The 23,967-nt window shown below is 48.7% G+C and overlaps 2 protein-coding genes across 3 annotated transcripts in view; one reads left to right on the top strand and one right to left on the bottom strand.

Moving 5' to 3' along the window:
* The window catches only part of SNAP47 (synaptosome associated protein 47), a 100,243-nt gene extending 98,904 nt beyond the window's left edge, over nt 1-1,339 (bottom strand). Inside the window, exon 1 of the mRNA XM_089909839.1 lies at nt 1,087-1,339. The gene's annotated coding sequence lies outside the window, so the exon portion shown is untranslated. The remainder of the gene's footprint in view (nt 1-1,086) is intronic.
* Nucleotides 1,034-23,437, top strand: JMJD4 (jumonji domain containing 4). Of its 2 annotated transcripts, none has more exons than XM_022563295.3 (6): nt 1,034-1,967; nt 2,226-2,391; nt 4,455-4,580; nt 4,966-5,197; nt 5,775-5,921; nt 6,373-23,437. In XM_022563295.3, the coding sequence occupies exons 1-6, from the start codon at nt 1,703-1,705 to the stop codon at nt 6,673-6,675; spliced, it is 1,239 nt and encodes a 412-aa protein (XP_022419003.1). In that variant the 5' UTR covers nt 1,034-1,702; the 3' UTR covers nt 6,676-23,437. The 2 variants fall into 2 exon arrangements, with proteins under 2 accessions (XP_022419003.1, XP_022419002.1); XM_022563294.3 differs by having other exon boundaries at nt 1,036-1,967; nt 4,930-5,197; nt 6,373-23,436.
* Nucleotides 23,438-23,967: the final 530 nt, after the last annotated feature.

Here is a 23,967-nt window from a genome sequence, read left to right as displayed (position 1 = left end):
GCTCAGAGCCCTCATATCCCCAGAATCTCACTTATGCCATCTATAAGGGTAAATAAACAAGATTACATCTTCACTGTTTCACAAAGGGGAAGAAGTTGCCCCTTCCCTGCCCTTTGAGTGTTTCCTTTCGTCAGGAATGAAACAAACGCAGCGTTCCGATTTTACACGGCACAGTCACCACCTGCTGACTCAGAGCAGTAAACACGGACCTCCAGAGCTGAGGCGGGAGTCTCTCATCAGCTGCAGACTACATGGTGCATCTATTTTTCCCTCAAGGAGGTGAGAGAGGTCTTAACAGTTCATTCTTCTACTTCCTTGCGTATAAAATGTGTGACGTTCTGCCCAGCTCTGTACTCTCTTGAAGATGCCTTACATGCATGTAATCTGCTCATACAGTAATGAAACTGCTTTCTTCCTTTCCATATTGATATGGGTAGGAAGGACATCTATTCCTCCAACGTGCTGAGACCCTGACGTGTCACCCCCACCCAAGTTCCTCTTTGATGTCCCCCATTTCAGGTCTGCTGGTGTGCACAGCCTCATATCCCCACCCTTGATGCCCCCACACCTTCACTTCAGACCCACCCTATTCCCCCAGCATCCCCTCCGGGTCCCCACCATCGCCCTAGTCCCCCAGCATGCCTCCAGGTCCCCACCATGCCCTTCAGGTCCCACCATCCTCTCCTAGTCCACAGCATCTCCTCCGGGTCCACAGCATTTCCTCCGGGTCCCCAGCATCGCCCTAGGCCCTCAGAACCTCCCTAGTCTCCCACATTCCCACCAGGTCCCACCATCACCGGCAAGTTACAGCATTCCTTCCAAGTCCCCATCAGCCCCCTAGGCCTCCATCATCGCCCTAGTCCCCCAGCATCCCCTCCAGGTTCCCAGCATCCCCTTAGACACCCAGCATCCCTCAGAACACTACCTTTGGCCCTTGTGCCTCTCTGGTAGCCCAGCCCACATCCCACCACCTTCCGTAGTCCTTGGAGCATTGGAAAGAGGAGGAGTCCTCACTTCGGCGGTAGCGTTAGGAGGGACCCTGACGGAAGAGCACAAGCCCAGCTGCAGACTGGAGACACGCCTTACCTGAGTCGCGGGGGAGGCGCGAAGTCGACAAGACAGGAGGCCGACACCGCTCAACAATCTCTGAAGCCGCGGGGGGGCGGGGGAACCCGGAGCTGGGAGGACTGTGCTGTGGGCCACTCCTGTGCCTCCGCCGGGTGAGGGCCGTAGAATGCAGCGAGCATGCGCCCAAGAACTGGCTCGCCGTGTTTCCGGCTCGGCCAGGAACTTAGACCGCGGGCTGTAGGTTCCGGTCGAGTGCTTCGGGACGACCGCGGCCTATGAGTGTCTGTACCTCGCCGCTTTCGCTCTGGCCGGCGCGGGGCTGTGAGCCGCGGGTTCTCAGAGCGTGTGCTCCGGAAGCAGGTTTAACAAATACTTCCTTTTTCACCTCCCTGTTTAAAGAGCAGAGAAGTGGGAATCCGGAAGCCGGATTCTGGGCCTCCAGGAGCACTCCGTCCCCAGCAGCTCCTCCGACTCCGCGCAGCCTCTGTGACCGCCCCGCAGCCCTCCTTGTGCCCTGCAGCTCCTCCGACACCCCCCCCCGAGCCCCGCCCTGTTCCCGGCAGCCCTCCAGATCCCCCCGGCAGACTCCCACCCCACGCACCCCGCACGCCAGGGACGCCGAACCTGGCCCGGGATGGACAGGGAGGCGCGCGTGTTCGCCGAGAGCCACTTCCGAAGCCTCGAGGGGTGTCTCCCCCGCAGGGTCTGCCCGAAACTGGACCGCGTGGACTTCATCGAGAAGCCGGACTCCTTTTCCTACGCCGACTTTTTCAAGGGTTACCTGCTCCCTAACTTACCCTGTGTTTTCTCCAGCGCCTTCACCGAGGGCTGGGGTAGCAGGAGGCTCTGGGTGACACCCAGCGGAAAGCCCAACTTCGATTATCTGCTTCAGAACTATGGTAAGGACTGAGCGCGAGTGACCCGGGCAAGAACAGCATGGAGTGCAAACACAGGACTAGACTCTTAGGTCGGACTGTGAGGGAGGGCGCAAACGAGGACAGCCACAGAGGGCTTGAGGGAGGCAAGGCATGAGTCACTCCCCAGAAGAATTCACCTGGAGACCGTGTAGCAATGAGTTGGAGGGCAGACAGGGTCAGGGAGGATTGACAGGCTGGAGGACTCTCAGAAAAGTCTTGTCCCTGACCCTTTCCTTTCAGGAGACGTGGTTGTACCTGTTGCAAATTGTGGGGTCCGGGAATACAACTCCAACCCCAAAGAACACATGACCCTCAGAGACTACATCAGCTACTGGAAAGAGTACATTCAGGGAAACTACTCCTCTTCACGGGGCTGTCTCTATCTCAAAGACTGGCATCTGTGCAGGTAAAGGAGCCTGGAGCACTGGCCACAGCACTGTCTTTCAGTTCTGAGTGAGCCCTGGCTGCACACGGAGGAACTCATCTTTTCCCCAGTTCGGAATTTAACCCATTTTCCTCGGCCTGGTTGGAAGTGTCATTCTCTCCAATCATGGCCATCTCACCATTCCTGCACAGGCTTGGTTGCTATGGGGAATGTGGGCCTGGCAGAGGCACAGATGGGCTATGGTTACCCACCTCTTCTTTGTCACATTTGCCCAGAACCATGCTTGTCAGCTTCACCTCCATCTAACTGGCAGCATCCAGCCTTTGCCTGTTCTCTCAGATGCCCCTGGGACCAGCCTCCCCTGTCCAGACCTACTTCTCCAAGTCAGGCCTGTTATCATCCACCTTGGCTGTTGCCAGTCTCCAGACTAGCTGCCCCGCCTCAAGTCCTGCACCCCACTGCTAAAGTCCAAGTGAGCTTTCAAGCAGGACTGTGCCCCACCCCTTTAAAATCTCCATCACTAACAAGCAATGCCAACTCTTTAACAAGGCCTTCCGAGATCTGTTGCCACTCACCATATGCTTCTTCCACCTGGGGAGCTCAAAGGATGTGCTCTGAGAAACGCCTCGCTCTTGAAGGCAGCCCCACCCCTTCTGCTGGCCTTCCCACTCTCTGAGGTGGTCCTTAGGTTTTGTAGCCATTTCCCCTGCCAGGGGTGTGCTTTTCACAAGCAGAGAGGAGGTCCTAGTCAGACCCCCGCCATCTAGCACAGGGCCCTGGCACAGATCAGGTGCTCATTTAATGAATGAGTGAACAGTGGAATTCTTGTTTTGCTGATGCAGGAACTAAGACTCAAAAAGAAAAAAAAAAAATTCAGGCCCTTGTGATTCCCAAGAGCAATCCAAGAGTACATGAAGTTTGCTCAAAGTTTGCCCTTGGTACTGTCTGCCACACAGCTTCTTACTTGTCAGAGAGACCTGGCCCGGCAGATAGTCACTAAGATGCAACCAAACTCTGGTCCTAGACCTCACGGACTCACATTCCAACAGCACAGATGGACTCATAGATTCAGACACTCGTGCACTGTGAATTTGTGCTTCAGATAAGCAACGAGTAGCTTTTTGGGTATAAGTATGTCCCAGGTATTACAAGGGGCATACTTATCCTAGAAACTTGTTCACTGTTTATTTGAAATTCAGTCTTGAGGAAGTGTCTTGCGTTTTCCTTGGCAACCCCAAAATAAAAAGAACAAAGGAAGGCCTGGATCAGGCACGCAGGGGTAGCCACAGGGGAGGTGATATCTGAGCAGGGTTTTGAACGATAAGCAGGAGTCTGTCACTGTACAAAGGCATGGCAGCGGAGGGACCTGCATGGTGTTTTGGGGAACTACTGGTGGTTTGGTACTACTAAGGCTCTCCCCTGTCATGGCCTCTGACCGAGAGTGTTGTGTGACCATGTTGTTGGTAGAACTGCACTCTCCCTTGGGCTGGTTTAGAATGCTCCTCTGTTTGGGAGCCCATTGGTTGGGTTGTGGGGATGGATCCAGGGAAATGAGGGGTTGAAAAGGACCTCCGTGTACCTGGGCTGTCCTCATGCCTGGGCCTGCGGCTTTGAATCTGCTCGGCAGAATCAAGGTCACTGGTGTGGTTAAAAAAGTGGAGGAGGCCCCCAAATTTGGGAAGCCAGCATGACACAGATGATGCATTTAAACCCCAGCTCAGCCCGAAGCTGAAATCCTGGAATGGGTGTGGGAGTGGCCAGGAACATCTAGGTCACTGCCTGTACAAGTTGTCTAGGCTGTGTCACAGCACCCCCAAAGCCATTTCATCTGCTTACAATTCTGGTTCAGTCATTTGGGCAGGGATCAGCTAGGGCTACTTGGGGCTGTGGTCATCTGGTGACTGGACTATGGCTGGGTGGTCTGAGGTGGCCCCACTTCTGGTGGTTGGTGCTGACTCCAGAAGGCAGGTCAGGGTCATTCACATAATTTCAAAGCTCTCATGATATTTCATGCACTCAGGACGTGGGTGCCGGGAGGTTGGCTTGTAGCCACTTCTGCTGTAGCTTCATGCCGCTTTCTAAAGGGACTCCTCAGCGGAGGGCGTGTTCACCCTGCCCATATACTTCTCATCTGACTGGCTCAACGAGTACTGGGATGCCCTGGACGTGGATGACTACCGCTTCATCTACATGGGGCCCACCGGCACCTGGTAACCGCCTGTCTGCTCCCACCCACCATCCTACACCCCATCCCTGGTCACTCTCCTGAACCTTCCTGCTGGTGTGTCAGCTCTTGCCCAGAGCCTCTCAGAGATTCCTGTTAGCCAGGTAATGGAGTCGGCTGCCAGGTCTGGCATTTCTAAGCCCACTTACCTCTTTCGTCTGTGGAAAGAGCTCATGCACCTCCTGTGTGATGTTCTGGGGTGGGGGAGGTTTGGCCCTCCCACCTGGCTCACAGGCCAGGTGTGAGAGCTGGGGACCACTGAGCCTGGCCAGTCTACTCAGAAGAAGTACAGCCCACATCCAAGCCACACAGTGCCAACAGAAGCTCTCGCACAGGTCGCCGTTCCATGCTGACATTTTCCGCTCCTTCAGCTGGTCCGTCAACATCTGCGGGAGGAAAAAGTGGTTCTTCTTCCCACCGGGGCAAGAAGAAGCCCTGCGGGATTGCCACGGTAGCCTGCCCTACGACGTGACCTCCCCCACACTCCTGGATAGCCGCCTACACCCCATGCGAGATCACTGTAGCCCACCACTGGAGGTCACACAGGAGGCAGGCGAGATGGTGTTTGTGCCCAGTGGGTGGCACCATCAAGTCCACAACCTGGTATGCTGGGCACTCCCTACCCCATGTGCTGTGGCCCAGATGGGTCAGGGAGACAGGCCACAGGGCTCCACTGAGCTGACTCTTACCCCTGTTCACCTGTGCCCCTTGGCCTGCTCAGCAGCTCTTCTTGCCCTCGGCACCTTCCTAAATGCATTCCTGCAGAGAGAGGGCTGAGCCCACCCGCCCTGATCCCATAGAGTGGGCAGGCTGTCCCTCTGGGAGAGCCTGGGTATGGGATGGGGCAGGCCATGGGCAAGGCTGGTACTGCATGTGGCTATATTGGTTCCCTGCACGCAGCACTGCTGAGGGCCCCCAGCCTCTTTCCCTGCCTCCCATGTTGCTTTCCTGGGTAACAGTGGGCAAGGGGTCCACACACTGTGGTGTCCCAGCCCTTACGGAGCCCCATTCTGGGCTAATTGTGGATTCAAATGATCCCAGCTCCCTCTTCTCTGCTGGCTCCCATTGGGAGATGGAAGCAGCTCCTCCCAGCTGAGGAAAGCTGAGAGGACCTCAGGACGGGGAGGGGACGGTGCCCCCTGTGGGCTCACGGGGACAGCCTGTGCCCTACCCCTTCCAGGAGGACACCATCTCCATCAACCACAACTGGGTCAACGGCTGTAACCTGGCCAACATGTGGCACTTCCTGCAGCAGGAGCTCTGTGCCGTGCAGCAGGAGATCATTGAGTGGAGGGACAGCATGCCCGACTGGCACCACCACTGCCAGGTGGGACAACTGGTCTGAGCAGGAGGGGGGGCACAGGATGAGGCTCACCAGGGCTATCTATAGTGGGAGGATTGGTAGGGGGCTCACCTGAACCAGGACCACAGTCAAGGGCAAGAGGGTGCTCACCTGGCCCAGGGCGTCAGTGGGGGGAGGGTATGGAAAAGCCCCAGGACAGCCTGCAGTCTTAAGGGAGGGTGTGGTCTCTAAGGTCAGATCTGTAGTCTTGGGGGCCTGGTGGCAACCAGGCCTACCTATTTGAGTGAGGGTTCTGGGGCTTCCAGGCTGCAGGACTCAGACCCATTTGATCACTGGCTGGCCCCCAGGTGTCTCCATCCTCGAGGACTGGACTGTGTCTCAGGGCCCTTTGTAGCCTAGACTCGATGCAGGGTCAGCAGAACTTGCCTAGAGCTGTGAGTGAGCAGCAGCTCACTGGTTGTTCTTTCTGGCCCAGGTCATCATGAAGTCCTGCTCCGGGATTAATTTCGAGGAATTTTATCACTTCCTCAAGGTCGTTGCTGAAAGGAGGCTTCTCCTCCTGGCGAAGGGGATGGGTCCTGGCAAGGTGGAGGGCGGCAAGGGCACCGGGCTGGGCCCCCAGCAGGCCGCTTTTGACATTTGCCGCATAGCTGAGGTGCTGGAGTCGGTGGTGGCCCACCCTGACTTCCAGAGAGTGGACACCAGTGCATTCTCACCACGGCCAGAGGAGCTCCTACAGCAGCTGGAGGAGGCTGTGGCCGCCACCACATCCCTTTAGTGCATGCTACAAGGATCGGGTGCAGCACATCCTTGGGGGACCCTCGAGGCACCAGTGTGGAAGGCAGTCACCCTGTGCAAGGGTCCCTTCTGGAAATAAAGCTCTGTCCTCCTTTGTGGCCTGGGATGTGTCACCTCCCTGTTGAACTGTCACCTCGGCGTCCCAGGCACAATTCCTGCTCTTTGGGGTCTGATAGGTCCTGGCTGTCTCTTGGCATCCCTGGGGCCCCAATGCCTGTCCAGAGGGTCCAGGCTCCTTGTCCTCGTGAGGCCCAGCCAGGACTGGGAACTGGATCTGGTGAGGGGGGGTGCATGGGGAGGTGTTGGTCATTTGGACCCACAGCAAGGAGGCTGGAAATGTGCTGGGGACTCAGGAGTGGGGGTGGCATGTGGCTAGGTTTTCTTCTCCCCCACCCCCCCAGCCTTCCCTCAGCAAAGGCCAGCATCCAAGCTGACAGGCCTCCCATCCTCAGCAGTGCAGGGCAGCTGGCTCGTCTGGCAGGGCCCCCTCTGCAGTAGCACCACATCCCTGCATGAGTCCACACATCTCCCACTGGAGCAAGACCCTCAGTGTAGGGTGGAGACACTGGGCCCCAAGGCAGCCCCAAGACCAAAGGCCTGTGTCTCTATCCCACACTAGAACCACCTGTGCCCACCTCCTCCCCAGCAGGATCCTGAGCCAAAGATGTCTGTTGGTCAGGGCTCTAGGCCTCATGTGCTGTCCTTCATGCAAGCCCCCCAAGTGTCATAGGTACATCATTGACGTGCCACTTGGGCCCTGCTGGCAGTAGGGCAAGGCAAAGCACCAGTGAGTTTATCCCCCTCCTGCTTGCTACAGCACCACCTTTCCCCTTCAGAGACTAAGCCCACCCTAGCAGCTGCATACCCAGTGAGGGAGAGGGCCTTGCCCAAGGTCTCCCTGCAGGCCAGGTAGGGCCCAAAAGGCCAGCTGGAACCTGGGCCTCTTCCACACTTCATACACCTGTTCTGCACCATACTACTTCAACTCACTGAACACCCACTATCCGCCATCTAAAGTCACTTTGCAAACAGTGTTTGATTCAACAACGACTCTTTGTGCACTCATTCTGCCCTGCCCAGAATTTTTTGTCATTGCAGACTCTTTACACTTGTATGTACTATCCAGTTTCCACTTCTTGCACACCTATATTACACCCAATAGTCAGAGTTTCAGGATTCTCCAGAGAAATGGAACCAATAGAGTATGTGTAGAAAGAGAGGTGTTAAGGGCTGTTGATTGTTAAATCTGCAGGATAGGCTGGAGACCCAGGGAAGAGTTGACCTTGCAGTCTTGAGTCTGAAGGCTGGAAACTCAGGCAGGGTTTCTGTGTTGCAGTCTAGAGGCAGAAGTGCTTCTTCGGGAAACCTAGGTCCTTTGCTCTTAAGATCTTCAACTGATTCGATGAGGCCCACCCATGTTATGGAAGGTAATCTGCTTAAAGTCGGTTGAGTTCACAGCAACATCCAGACACTGGCATTTAGCCAAACAACTGTGCACCATGACCTGACCACACTGGCACATAAAATGCACCATTGTAACCACTCCCCGCATATTCACTGGTCACTCTGCTTCATCCAGTGCCCACTTCTTATGATATTGACCAGTGTCTCCTTGCTCACTCACTGTGCAATTCAAAAGCCAATGACTGTATTTCCATTTGACTTAACGCTTTGCACACCTCTTTGCCATTCAGTCACTGTTCACACACTCGCCATGTGCAGTTCAACAGCCAATCTATGCATGTGCATCCCACTTTCACTCCAGCACACTCTTGCAGCATTTAACAATTGCTCCTCCCATGCTCCCATCAAATTTTCTATTCTCACACACCCACTGTGTGCTATTCAACAACGTCTTGTCGCACCCACTGCAAGTCACTGCATACTCCCGGGGGCCATGTTGTCAACTGCTCTTAACTATTCCAGCTTCCCCTCCTATACAGCCACTGTGTGCCATTTAACAGTCAGTGCTTGCGCACTCACTGCAAAACAACTACTCTTTTGCACGTTTCTGTCAACTTATCAATCTTTCCTTGCACATTCTGCACCATCCAAATTCCACTAAGCCATCAATAATCAACTCCTTTGCAATCGCTATCTGTAGTTCAACAATCATTTGCTCCATTTTGCTCTATTCTGTGTCTGCTTCTTGCACTCCCATTTGCATTCAACAGTCACTTGCACAAATCACTTAGGGCCTGGCAGAGGTGAGCCCTGCTCTGTGTCTGAGTGACAGAGCCATCACGGAGGAAAGGGTAACTCAGAATTGCCCTGCATTTCATCTGTCTCTTGCCTTTATAGGCTGTATATTTAGGGGATGTTACTGAAAATAGGTGACAGGGTGTAGGCTGAAGGCTGTATAGGGTCCCAGGGGCTCCCTTCCTGTGCCTGGCATTAGCCCTTTAGCTCCCAATCCTGGGAGAAGCCCCAGGAGGGCACTCAGGTGAGTGCAGGGCAGTGTTTGTTTCCCACCCAGATTGGAAGCACTCTAGTGTTTAATTGGTAGAGCTGTGTCTGTGCTGCCCATGGATTGTTGGTCCTGGTGGTACACCTCCTCCCCTGCTTATCAGGCTGCATCTTTTAGCCCTTCCGACATGAAAGGTTGACATCCCCTTGACATAACCAAAGTACATTCATCAGGCCCCAGCCAGAGAGGAGTGACCTGATGTACCTGATTAGTGTACCTGATGGTGGACTGGGGGCCATCTAGGGCATTTCTGGGTTAAAACAATTATACAGGGCATTGCAGGGATGCTTATAGAATGACACCCAGCTATAGGCCTAAACTCTGCATCACAGATCTTTCCCCTGGATAAGAAATAAGCAGGAAAAGGAATTCTGAAGTCAGAGGAGTATTCAAATTTAGGTAGAGTGCTGACCTTGGTGGGGAGGGATGATGAAAAATCCTGCCTGCCCTCAGTCTGTTTGCAAATAATCTTCCTCTGGCTTTTTCCTTTCCATGTTGTATTTTTTTTTTTTTTTAACCATTTTCCCCACTTAGGGCTTATAGAATTCTACACTCGCCAGAGTGTAGAAAAGCAGCCATTGTCCTGGGGCAGGAAATGGTCCTGGCAAGAGTTACTTTTAAAGATGCCCAGTTTTCAGTGGTTGTTGCTATGCCTGTGAAAGTACCTTCAACCTCCCTCCAAGCCCCTGAGTTCTGAGGGGCTTTCTCAGCTCCTTGCCCAGTTTAATGATACTGAAACAAACATCTCTGTGAAAGATGGACTTGGGCATGTCCTTCAGAGAAGGGTAGCTGGCCCTTCCTACTTCCACATACAATAAACTGATGGCCCTAAAGACTTATTGAATGAAGAGTGAGAGTGTCTATCTCTTTTTAAACACAAGAAATGAAAGAACAAAACCACAACTCCCAGGCTATAGTAGAAATGGGATTTTAATATAATATTCCAGTACAGCTTTTGCTATTTACAACTATAGTAAACCTTTTTTTTACCTTTTATACAAAAAAATCAATCACCCTCTCACCTCCTCTTAACTTTTCCCTTCCCACTGACCCCATCTCCTGTGGTCTCATAAAGTCCTTGGTGTCTGGCACTTGCAGTGGCACCAGACAACATCAGTGGGACTCAGCTGCCCCTCACCTGGTGAAGAGCAAGGTATGTGAAGTGGGGTCTCTCCTCTACTGGGGGAGGGGGGTAGGTAAGTCCATCACTCTCAGTTGGCCTTGATGGAATCTAGCCTGAGAACACGGTGGGAGGCAGGGCCAGGACCCCTGGGAGGGTAACAGGCAGGTGCTGTAAGTCATGAAGATAGAACTGAAGTTGTCAGACCCATTGGGTGGGTGAGTGCTCTGGGATGCCTGTGGGCACAGATGACAACGACTAGTACCTGTGAAGGAATGAGAGAAGTGTACAGAGGGCAATATCTGGCAGCAGGCAGGGCACTGTGCCCATTGGTAGTGCTCCTCAGCTAAACTTAACTAGCCTTCTGGTTCCCAGAGAGTACAAGGCAACTAAGGCAGTAAGAAGGTCCACAGGAGTCCAGGTCAGCCTGTCAACTGTTAGGTGTCATACCCAGCCAGAAGAGGTTCAGTGGTGAAACAAGCCTGGAGGTGGCCTGGGCTGTCACGTTGGGAGCATGGTGCCTGTCTGGCCTGGGCCACTCCAGTCTGTAAGTTTTTAGCTCACCCTGGAGAGGGTGATCCTGAGGCTAGCTATTGCCAGGAGTCAGTTAGAAGATGCCCTTTGTGAACCAGAAAAAGAGCAAAGTAAACCTAAAAAATAAATATTAGAGCCGAGATGAATAGAATAGGGAACAACACAGCAATAGAGAAAATCAACAAACTAAAAGTTGTTTCTCTGAAAAAATGAAAAAATTGATGAACCTTTAGCTAGATTGATTAAGAAAAAAGTAGAGAAGACTCAAGTAACTAAAGTCAGAAACAAAGTTGGGACAACACTACCAACCCCACAGGAATAAAAGGGTTTATAAGAAACTGTGAACAATTATACACCTACAAATTGCATACTCTAGATGAAATGGGAAAATTCTAACAAGCACACAAATTACAAAACAGGTGAATCCTACCAAACATTTAAAGAAAAACTAACACCAATTCTTAAACTCTTCCAATAAGTAGAAGAGGAGGGAACACTTAGGATTTCTGTGAGAGCAACATTACACTAATACAAAACCTAGACAAAGATCTCACAAGAAAAATCTAGAGACCAATATCCCCCATGAGTATAGATGCAAAAATCCTTGATAAATACCAGCAAACAGAATCCAGCAGCATATTAAAGGATTATGCATCATGGTCAAGTGGGATTTATCCCAGGGGTTAAAGTACTGCTCGATATATGAAATGCAAACTATACCACATTAGTAAAATGAAGGGGGAAAAAATCCACACGATCATCTCAACTGATGAAGAAAAGGCATTTGACAAAAGCCAACACTCTTTCAGAATAAGAGAACTCAATAAGTAGAAATAAAAGGGAACATCCTCAACATGATAGAGGACATGTATAAAACCCCACAACTAGCATCATGTTCAGTTTTGGAAGACTGAAAGCTTTCTTCCTAAGATCAGAACACAAGACAAAGACATCCACCTTTACCACTTCTATTCAACATTCATTTCATTGGAGGCTCTGGCCAGAGCAATTAGGCAAGCAAAGCAAAAAGCATCCAAATTGGAAAGTAGGAGGTAAGATTATTTACAGATGACAAAAGTTTATATGTAGAAAATCCTAAAAAATTCACACACATACACACAACTGTTAGAGCTAGCAAATGAATTTAGTCAAGCTGCGGGATCAATGGAATAGAAATTGAGACTTAAAATTTAAACCCATGCCAGTGGATTTTTCAACAAAGGCATTAAGACCATCCAATGAAGGAAAAACAGTCTTTCTACAAATAGCGTTGGGAAAACTGGATATCCCAGTTTTCAACATGCAAACAAGTGGAGTTGGAACCTTATCTCACACCATATGCAAAAATTAACTCAAAATGGATTCAAGAGCTAAAATTCCAAAACCCTTAGGGGAAAGAAAACAAACAAACAAACATAGAGGCCAATCTTTATGTCCTTTGATTTAGCAATGGTTTCTTAAATATGACACCAAAGGTACAAGCAACAAAATATAAAACAAATGGACTTCATCAGGATTGGACTGCAATTGGACTGATAAACAGCTAGTCAACCCAGCAGACCAGTGCCCAAGGCCAAGTCCAGGATGCCCAAGACACCCAAGACAAACAGCTGATTGACCTGGCAGCCCAGTGCCTGAGGCCAAGTCTTGGATGCTCAGGAGCCCACGTCAGACTGCTGGTCACTTGGAAACCTGGCACCCAGGGCCGAGCTCAGGATGGATAACTCGCCAACCCAGCAGCCTAGTGCCCAAGACCAAGTCTGGGAAAACTGGTACAAACAACTGATTGACCCAGCAGCCCAGCACCCTAGGTGGGATCCTCTGGGTGGACAGCTGGCTGACCCAGCACTCTGAAGTCTAAGGCCAAGTCTTGGAACACCCAGGAGGCTCAGAATGAATAGCCCAGTCTATTCAGCAGCCTGGAAACTCTGGCCAAGTCCAGGATACCCAGAACAAACAGCTGGTAGACCTGGCAGCCTGGCACTTGACATAAAGTTCAGAAGGACCAGGCTGGACAGCTGGTTGACTTGGTTACCCAGAGCCCCAGGCCAAGTATGGAATGTCTAAAACAAACTACTAGTTGACATGGCAACCTGAATCCAGAGGCTAAGTTTGGGATGCCCAAGATTGATGGTTAGACAGGCCAGTATCCTGGTGCCCAAGGCCAAGTCCAGGATGCCCAAATGGACAGGTGTTCAACCCAGCAGTCCAGCACCTGAGGTCAATTTTAGGATGCCCAGGATGAGCAGCTGGTTAAACCAGCAACCTGTCTTGTGAGGCCAATTCCAGGATGACTAGGATGACTGTTGGCCCCCCAGTCTGGTGCCAGTGCCTAGACAGGGACACTCAGAACAGGCAACTGGCCAACCCAGTGCCCGAGGCCAAGTCCAAGATCAGAATGAATGGCTGGTCCATCTGGTATCTCAGTGCCTGAGGCCAGTTCGTGACTCCTGGGACCAGAAAGGTGGTCTACCCAGCAGACAGGTACCCAAGGGAAGTTTTGAATGACCAGGATGCATATCTGTTTGACTGGGCAGCCCCATGCCTGAGGCTAAGTCCAAGATATCCAGAATGCCTGGGACAGACAGCTGTTTGATTCAGCAGCCTGTTACCTAAGGCAAGTTCAGGGTGCCAGGCAGCTGGTTGACCTGGATGCTCATCACCTGATGCCAAATATGGGATGCCTGGGACAAACTACTGGTCAAAACAGCAGCCTGATTCCAGAGGGCAAGTCTGGGACAAAAAGTTGGTTGAGCAGGCAGCCCAGGGCCAAGGCCAAGGCTGGGACACCTTGGAAAGATGGGTGATTGACCTGGCAGCCAGGTGCTAGAGGCCAAATCTAGGATGATTGGGTCAGACAAGTCAACACGACAGCTTAAAGCCTGAGGCCAACTCCAGGATTCCCAGAAAGGACAGTGGTCTCCTCACACATTGGCACTAGAGGTCAAGTCCAGGATGCCTGGGACAGACAGCTGGTTGACATGGCAGCCTGGCACAAAAGGCCAAGTCTGGGACACCCTGGAAAGACAGCTGGCCAACCCAGCAACGTGGTGACCAAGGCCAAGTCTGGGATGCCCAGGACAAACAGCTCTTCAACCCAGAAGACCAACGCCCAAGTCCAAGTCTGGGAGGCCTAGGGAAAACAGCTGGTAGACACAGCAGCTCAGTGCCCAAGGCCAAGTCTAGGACATATGGGACAAAGAGCTGGATGATTCAGTATCCCAGCACCCAAGATTAAGTCTGGGAGGCCCAAGACATACAGGTGGTCAACTAAAGTCGGGCAGTAGAGGCCAAGTCCAGGACACTTGCGATGGACGGCTGGTTGACCCAGTAGTACAGTATCCAAGGCCAAGTTCAGGAAGCCTGAGATGCCAGTGATAACTCGACCTGGCAGCTCAGTGCCCAAGGCCAAGTCTGGGACCCTCCGAGACACACAGGACACCCAAGTCAACCCAGCAGCCCAGTGCCTGATGCCAAGTCTAGGACTCCTAGGATTGTCAGCTGGTTTACCTGACGGTCTAGCACCCAAGGCCAAGTCAGGGATACAAGGGATGCCCAGGATTGACATGTGGTTGATCCAGAAACTTGACACTTAAAGCCAAATCCAGTATGCCCAAACAGGACAGCTAGTTACCTGGCAGACCAGCACCTGAGGCCAAGTTTGGGATGCCCAGGTCAAAGAGCTGGTGAACCTGCCAACCAAATCCAGGACACTAGGGTGATCAGGAAGGACAGCTTGTTGACCTGGCAGCCTAACACTGGAGGCCAAGTCTGGGATACTTCAAATTGACAGCTGGTCAACTCTTCACAACATCTGAGGCCACGTCTGAGACACCCCAGATAGATACCGGGTTGACCCAGCAGCCCAACACTGTACCACGTGTGGGATGCTTGGGACAAACAACTGGTTTCACCTGGTAGCTGGGTGTCTGAGACCAAGTTCCCTATGCCACAGAATTCACAGTTGGTCAACCCCACAGAACAGCACCAGAGGCCCAGTCCGGGGCACCTCAGACTACTGGTCAATGCAGCTCGATACAGGAGTCCAAGACTGTGATGCTTCTGAGGGACAGCTGGTCAACTTGGCAGCCCAGGGTCTGAGGCCAAGTCTGGAATGCCATGGGATGCACAGATGATCAACCTGGCAGCTCAGCATTCAAGGCCAAGTCTGGGACTCTCAAACAGTCCAGGACATCCTGAAAGGACAGCTGGTCAATCCAGTAGCCTGACCTGATGCCAAGTCTCAGACATTCAGGATACCCAGTATTGTGTGCTTGCTGACCCAGTAGCTCAGTGCCAGAGGCCAAGTCTGGGAGGCCCAGGAAAGATATCTGGTCATGCTGGCACTCTGGCACCTAAGGCCCACTCAGGGTTGTCCAGGATGCCCAGGATAGACAGCTGTCCAGCCCAGGAGCCTGAAGGCAGAGGCCAAGTCTAGGTCCACCAGAATGGACAGCTCATTGGCCTGGCAGCCTGGTGCTTGAGGCAAAGTTTGGGATTTCCAAAATGCATGAGACAAATTGCTGGTCAACCCAAGCTTGTCACCAAAGGCCAAGCCGGGGATGTTTGAGACATAGAGCTGGAGAGCTTAGCTGCCTGGCACTATAGACCAAGTCCAAGACTTCCAGGAAGGCTGGGACAGACAGTTGGTTTACCTGGTAACCTGGTGGTGAGGTCAACTATGGAATGCCCAAGCTGGGCAACCTCAGATCTGGCGCCTGAGGCCAAGTTCAGGATGCCTGAAAAAAAGCTGAACTACCCAGCAGCTTGGTGCCCAAAGTTGTCCCAGTATTCTGGCACCCAAGGCCGAGTCTGGGATGCCCAGGACACCTGAGATTGACAGCAGGTCAACCCAGCATCCCAACACTGAGACCAGATGTGAGATGAACAAAAAGCTGGTTGACTTGGAAGCATGATGCCTGAGGCCAGGATTTTGACAGCTGGGACAAACAGCTTGTTAACCCAGAAGCATGGCTCCTGAGGCCAAGACCAGGAAACAGGATGGATAGCTGGTCAACCCAGCAGCTTGGCACTTAAGGAAGGCCAATTCTGGGGCAGAGAGGAAGGACAGCTCATTAACCCAGAAAGCCAGTGCACAAGGCCAAATTAGAATGCATCAGACAAAGAGTTGGTTGACCTGGAAGCCTGGCTTACATGGCCAAAACCAGGACACTTGGGATAGACAGTTGGTTGACTTACCAGCCCAACACCTGAAACCAAGTTTGGGACATCCAAGATGGACAATCCAGCAGCCTAGCACATTAGGCCAAGTCTAGGATGTACCAGAATGACAGCTGGTCAACCTGGAAACAGGCACCTAAGACCAAGTCCAGGATTCCAGGATGGACAGCTGGTTGATCCAAAAGTCCAGAGCTCAAGACCAAGTGTTGGATGCCTGGGAAGCCTGGGAAAGATAGCTATTTGACATTGCAGCCTGACACTGGAGGCCAATTCCAGGACACCTAAGATGGATAGCTGGTTGGCCTGACTTCCTGGCTTCTGAGGCCAAGCTCAGGATGCCTCAGATAGACAGTTGGTCAACTCATTAGCCTGAATCTGGAGGCCAAGTCTAGGACACCCTGTTGACCTGGCAGCCCAACACTGGAGGTCAAGTCCAAGATGGACAAGTGGTCTACTCGGCAGCGTGGTGCCACAGCTCAAGTCCAGGATGCTAGGGATGGACACTTGGTCAATCCAGCAGCACCCTCTGAGGCCAAATCCAGGACACCCCAAATGGTAGGCTGGTCAACACAGCAGCCTGGCAACTGAGGCCAACTCAGGGATGCCCAAGGTTGACATCTGGTTGAATTGGTGATCCTACATCGAAGGCCAAGGCTGGGATGGACAATTGGTCGACTCAAAAGCATAGCATCCGAGGCCAAGTACATGACACCAGGGACAGACAGCTGGTCAACTCTAAGTCTGGGATGCTTGGGAAGAACTGCTGGTCATCTGGCACCCTGGAGCCCATGGTCAACTTTGGGATGCCCTGGAAGAAAAGCTGGTCAGCCAGGCAGCCTGGCACTCAAGGCATATAATTTGGTGATCTGGAAGCTTCAGATGGACAACTGGTTTACCAGTCCAGTGCTGATGGAAAGTCCAAATGCCTAGGGCAAAGAGCTGGTTAACCAAACAGCCCATGCCTGTAAAGTTAAAAACTTTACTACATTTATTACAGAATGGTTATCAGTCTTATTCACTGAAAGAACAATGTGCAGTATGCAGCTTGTAAGGGGCGTTTTAGAAAATAATTTCTTACAAGTCTCTTACACATATTACAACATGCATTACACATGGGGTATCACTTTCATTCACTGAAGAACACTACTGAAAACATCTTGCTGTTAGAAAAATGCCTTTATACAAGACTTTAAACATTTCATTACATGCATTACAGAATGGGTATCACATCAATTCACTGAATAATGTGCTACATACAGCTTGCATGAAGCTTGTTAGAAACCACAAATTTCTTAAACACTTTGCTACATGCATTACAGAATAGTATCACTTCCTTTCTCTGAGAGAACACTTGCTGAATGCAGTTTTCAAGTGGCTTATTAGAAACACTGTTATTAGTCTCTTAAGCACTTTACAATATGCAGTAAAGAATGGGATTCACTTCCATTCACTGAAAGAAAACTAAACTGAACACATCTTGCAAGTAGCTTGCTAGAAACACGTTTATTACAGTTTCTTAAACACTTTAGTACATGCATTACAGAAAGGACATCATTTCCATTCATTGAGAGAACATTATGCAGAACACATATTGCAAGTGGCTTTTAAGAAACACTGTTGTTACAAGTCCTTGTTAGAAACAATTTTATTACAAGTCACATAAATACTTCACTACATGCACTACAGTATCTATTTCCATCCCTGAAAGAATACCATGCTGAAAGCAGCTTGCAAATAGTTTGTTAGAAAAACTTTCATTACTAGTCGCTTAAACACCTCAGTAAATGCATCACAGAATAAATATCACTCCTATCCAATGAATAAACTCTGTGATAAACATGGTTTGCAAGTGTCTTGTTAGAAACACCTTTCTTACAAGAACTTAAAACACACACAGCATGCCTTAGTGAATGGGTATCACTCCATTCACTGAAAGAAACTGCTGAACAAAGCTTGCTAGTAGGCTGAAAGGAACATCTTTATTACTTTTAAAAATAAACACATTACTACATGCATTACAGAATAAGTATCACGTCCATTCAGTGAAAGAAACTGCACTGAACACAGCTTGCAAGTGTTTTCAGAAACAGTTTTATTGTACGTCCTCTAAATAGTTCTCAAATGCAATACACAACAGGTATCAGTTTCATTCACTGAAATAACACCGTAGCAAATGCATTTTGCAAGCAGCTTGTTAGAAACTCCTTGACTACAAGTTTCTTAAACACTTCACTCCATGCATTATGGAAGAATATCAATTTATTCAATGAATGAATACTGTGCTGAATATCGCACACAAATACCTTTTTAGGAACACTTTTATTATGTCTCTTAAACAATCATGATATGCATTACAGAATGAGTATCACTTCCATGAACCGAAAAACAAATTGTGCTTGTGGTGCAACTTGCAAGTGGCTTGTTATAACCATCTTTACTTCAAGTATTGTAAACAATTCAGTATATGCGTTACAGAATGACTATCACTTCCAATCATGGAAAGAACACTGTATCAAACACATCTTGCAATTAACTTGTTAGAAACTATGACAAGTCTTGGTAACACTATACTACATGAATTAAAGAATGGATTTCACTTGCATATACTGAAAGAGTACCATGGTTAACACACCTGTGAACACCTCTATAGAAAAATCTTTAGTTCAATTTTTGACACAATTCTTTACAGTTATTATATAGTGGGTTTCACTTTCTTTCACTGAAAGAACTCTGTACTTAATGCATAATGCAAAGTAGCTTGTTAGAAATACCTTTATTACAAGATTCTAATCATATCACTACATGCCTTAGTGAACAGGAATCATTTCCATTCACTGAAAGAATACTCTACTGAATGCATCTGGCAAACAGGTTGTTAGAAAACACCTTTTATTACCAGTATCTTACCATTTCACTTAATTTTTTAAAATTGAAGTGTAGTTCACGTAAAATATTATATTAGTTTCAGGTGTACAACACAGTGATTCAATATTTTTATAGATTATGAACCATACAAAATTATTATAAAATATTGACTATAGTCCCTGTGCTGTACATTACATTCCACTGACTTATTTATTTTATAACTTGTAGTTTGTACTTCTTAATTCCCTTCACTTATTTTACCTCTTCCCCCACTCCTCCTCTCTGGCAACCAGTAGTTTATTATCTGTATCTGAGTAATTTTCTCTCTTGTTATATTTGTTCATTTGCTTTGGTTTTTTAAAATTCCACATATAAGTGAAAATATACAGTATTTGTCTTTGATTTATTTCGCTAAGACTTATACCCTCCAGGTTCATCCATGTTGTCACAAACGGCAAGATTTCATTCTTTTTTAAGGCTGAGTAATATTCCATTGTGTATACATACCACATTTTCTTTATCCATTTATCTGTTGATGAACACTTAGGATGCTTCCACATCTTGAGTATTGTACTGCTGTAAACATTCAGGTGCAGTGTGAGGGAGCTGTGAAGGAGGAAAAGTTTCCACACACTAGGAAGCCCCTTCGCGGGCGGAGACTGCGGGAGGCCGAGGGGGGAGCTTCGGGGCCGCGGAGGAGTGCACAGCAACGGGTGCGGAGGGCAAAGCGGGGAGATTCCCACACAGAGGATCGGTGCCGACGGGCACTCACCAGCCCGAGAGGCTTGTCTGCTCACCCGCCGGGGCGGGCGGGGCTGCGAGCTGAGGCTCGGGTTTCGGTTTCGGACGGAGCGCAGGGAGAGGACTGGGGTTGGCGGCTTGAACATAGCCTGAAGGGGTTAGTGCACCACGGCTAGCCGGAGGGAGTCCGGGGAAAAGTCTGCACCTGCCGAAGAGGAAAGAGACTTTTTCTTCCCTCTTTGTTGCCTGGTGCGCGAGGAGAGGGGTTTAAGAGCGCTGCTTAAAGGAGCTCCAGAGACGGGCGCGAGCCGCGGCTAAAAGCGCGAACCCCAGAGACGGGCGCGAGCCGCGGCTAAAAGCGCGGACCCCAGAGACGGGCGCGAGCCGCGGCTAAAAGCGCGGACCCCAGAGACGGGCGGGAGACGCTAAGGCTGCTGCTGCCGCCACCAAGGGGCCTGTGTGCGAGCACAGGTCACTCTCCACACCCCTCTACCGCGGAGCCTGTGCAGCCCGCCACTGCCAGATTCCCGGGATCCAGGGACAACTTCCCCGGGAGAACGCACGGCGGGCCTCAGGCTGGTACAACGTCACGCCGGCCTCTGCCGCAGCAGGCCCCCCCCGCACGCAGTGCCCCTCCCTCCCCCCCGGCCTGAGTGCGCCAGAGCCCCCGAATCAGCGGCTCCTTTAACCCCGTCCTGTCTGAGCAAAACACAGACGCCCTCCAGTGACCTACACGCAGAGGCAGGGCCAAATCCAAAGCTGAGCCCCTGTGAGCTGTGAGAACAAAGAAGAGAAAGGGAAATCTCTCCCAGCAGCCTCAGAAGCAGCGGATTAAAGCTCCACAATCAACTTGATATACCCTGCATATGTGGAATACCTGAATAGACAAGGAATGATCCCAAATTGAGGCGGTGGACTTTAGGAGCAAGATCTATGATTTTTTCCCCTTTTCCTCTTTTTGTGAATGTGTATGTGTATGCTTCTGTGTGAGATCTTGTCTGTATAGTATTGCTTCCACCATTTGTCCTAGGGTTCTATCCGTCCATGGTTTTTTTAAAAAGTTTTTTTCTTAATAATTAATAACTTTATTATACTTTACCTTCTTTCTTTCTTTCTTTTTCTTTCTTTCTTTCTTTCTTTCTTTCTTTCCTTCCTTCCTTCCTTCCCTCCTTTAGACAACGAATCATCCCAAATTGAGGAGGTGGTCTCTGAGAGCAAGATTTATGATGTTTCCCCCTTTACCTCTTTTTGTGAGGGTGTATGTGTATGCTTCTGTGTAAGATTTTGTCTGTATATCTTTGCTTCCAACATTTGTCCTAAGGTTCTATCCGTCCCTTTTTCTTTTTTTCTAAATAAGTATTTTTTAATTCAATAACTTTATTATACTTTATTTTATTTTTACTGTATCTTCTTTCTTTCTGTCTTTTTTCCTTCTTTCCCTCCTTCCTTCCTTCCTCCCTCCCTCTTTCCTTCTTGCCTTCTTTCCTTCCTTGCTTCTTTCTTTCTTTCTTCCTTCCTTCCTTCCTTCCCTCCTTTCCTTCTTTCTTTCCTCATACTTCTACTAATTCTCTCTACTTTTTCTCCCTTTTATTCTGAGCCGTGTGGATGAAAGGCTCTTGGTGCTCCAGCCAGGAGTCAGGGCTCTGCCTCTGAGGTAGGAGAGACAACTTCAGGACACTGGTCAACAAGAGACCTCCCAGCTCCACATAATATCAAACGGCGAAAATCTCCCAGAGACCTCCATCTTAACACCAGCACCCAGCTTCACTCAACGACCAGCAAGCCACAGTGCTGGACAACCTATGCCAAACAACTAGCAAAACAGGAACACAACCCCACCCATTAGCAGAGAAGCTGCCTAAAATCATAATAAGGCCACAGACACCCCAAAACACACCACCAGACGTGAGCCTGCCCACTAGAGAGACAAGATCCAGCCTCATCCACCACAACACAGGCACTAGTCCCCTCCACCAGGAAGCCTACACAACCCACTGAACCAACCTTAGCCACTGGAGACAGACATCAAAAACAGCGGGAACTACGAACCTGCAGCCTGCAAAAAGGAGACCCCAAACACAGTAAGATAAGCAAAATGATAAGCAAAAAAAATAAGCAAAATGAGAAGACAGAAAAACACACAGCAGATAAAGGAGCAAGATAAAAATGCACCAGACCTAACAAATGAAGAGGAAATAGGCAGTCTACCTGAAAAAGAATTCAGAATAATGATAGTAAGGGTGATCCGAAATCTTGGAAATAGAACGGACAAAATGCAAGAAACAGTTAACAAGGACCTAGAAGAAATAAAGATGAAACAAGCAACGATGAACAATACAATAAATGAAATTAAAAGTACTCTAGATGGGATCAATAGCAGAATAACTGAGGCAGAAGAACGGATAAGTGACCTGGAAGATAAAAGAGTGGAAATAACTACTGCAGAGCAGAATAAAGGAAAAAGAATGAAAAGAACTGAGGACAGTCTCAGAGACCTCTGGGACAACATTAAATGCACCAACATTCGAATTATAGGGGTTCCAGAAGAAGAAGAGAAAAAGAAAGGGACTGAGGAAATATTTGAAGAGATTATAGTTGAAAACTTCCCTAATATGGTAAAGGAAATAGTTAATCAAGTCCAGGAAGCACAGAGAGTCCCATACAGGATAAATACAAGGAGAAATACGCCAAGACACATATTAATCAAACTGTCAAAAATTAAATACAAAGAAAACATATTAAAAGCAGCAAGGGAAAAATAACACACAAGGGAATCCCCATAAGGTTAAAAGCTGATCTCTCAGCAGAAACCCTACAAGCCAGAAGGGAGTGGCAGGACATACTGAAAGTGATGAAGGAGAAAAACCTGCAACCAAGACTACTCTACCCATCAAGGATCTCATTCAGATTTGATGGAGAAATTAAAACCTTTACAGACAAGCAAAAGCTGAGAGAGTTCAGCACCACCAAACCAGCTTTACAACAAATGCTAAAGGAACTTCTCTAGACAAGAAACACAAGAGAAGGAAAAGACCTATAATAACGAACCCAAAACAATTTAGAAAATGGGAATAGGAACATACATATCGATAATTACCTTAAATGTAAATGGACTAAATGCTCCCACCAAAAGACACAGATTGGCTGAATGGATACAAAAACAAGACCTTATATATGCTGTCTACAAGAGACTCACTTCAGACCTAGAGACACATACAGACTGAAAGTACGGGAATGGAAAAAGATATTCCATGCAAATGGAAACCAAAAGAAAGCTGGAGTAGCAATTCTCATATCAGACAAAATAGACTTTAAAGTAAGGACTATTAAAAGAGACAAAGAAGGACACTACATAATGATCAAGGGATCGATCCAAGAAGAAGATATAACAATTGTAAATATTTATGCACCCAACATAGGAGCACCTCAATACATAAGGCAAATACTAACAGCCATAAAAGGGGAAATCGACAGTAACACATTCATAGTAGAGGACTTTAACACCCCACTTTCACCCATGGACAGATCATCCAAAATGAAAATAAATAAGGAAACACAAGCTTTAAATGATACATTAAACAAGATGGACTTAATTGATATTTATAGGACACTCCATCCAAAAACAACAGAATACACATTTTTCTCAAGTGCTCATGGAACATTCTCCAGGGTAGATCATATCTTGGGTCACATGAGACTAGATATCAATTACAGGAAAGATCTGTAAAAAATACAAACACATGGAGGCTAAACAATACACTACTTAATAATGAAGTGATCACTGAAGAAATCAAAGAGGAAATTAAAAAATACCTAGAAACAAATGACAATGGAGACACGACGACCCAAAACCTGTGGGATGCAGCAAAAGCAGTTCTACGTGGGAAGTTTATAGCAATACAAGCCCACCTTAAGAAGCAGGAAACATCTCAAATAAACAACCTAACCTTGCACCTCAAGCAGTTAGAGAAAGAAGAACAAAAAAACCCCGAAGCTAGCAGAAGGAAAGAAATCATAAAAATCAGATCAGAAATAAATGAAAAAGAAATGAAGGAAACAATAGCAAAGATCAATAAAACTAAAAGCTGGTTCTTTGAGAAGATAAACAAAATAGATAAACCACTAGCCAGACTCATCAAGAAAAAAAGGGAGACTACTCAAATCAATAGAATTAGAAATGAAAAAGGAGAAGTAACAACTGACACTGCAGAAATAAAAAAGATCATGAGAGATTACTACAAGCAACTCTATGCCAATAAAATGGACAATCTGGAAGAAATGGACAAATTCTTAGAAATGCACAACCTGCCAAGACTGAATCAGGAAGAAATAGAAAATATGAACAGACCAATCACAAGCACTGA

The sequence above is a fragment of the Delphinapterus leucas genome, chromosome 3, assembly GCF_059928025.1.
Source record: "Delphinapterus leucas isolate spDelLeu-1000000601 "Yukka" chromosome 3, BTC_Dleu_Yukka2, whole genome shotgun sequence".
Taxonomy (NCBI): Eukaryota; Metazoa; Chordata; class Mammalia; order Artiodactyla; family Monodontidae; genus Delphinapterus; species Delphinapterus leucas.
The sequence above is the reverse complement of the archived record's forward strand: the minus strand, read 5'-3'. Positions and strand labels throughout refer to the sequence as shown.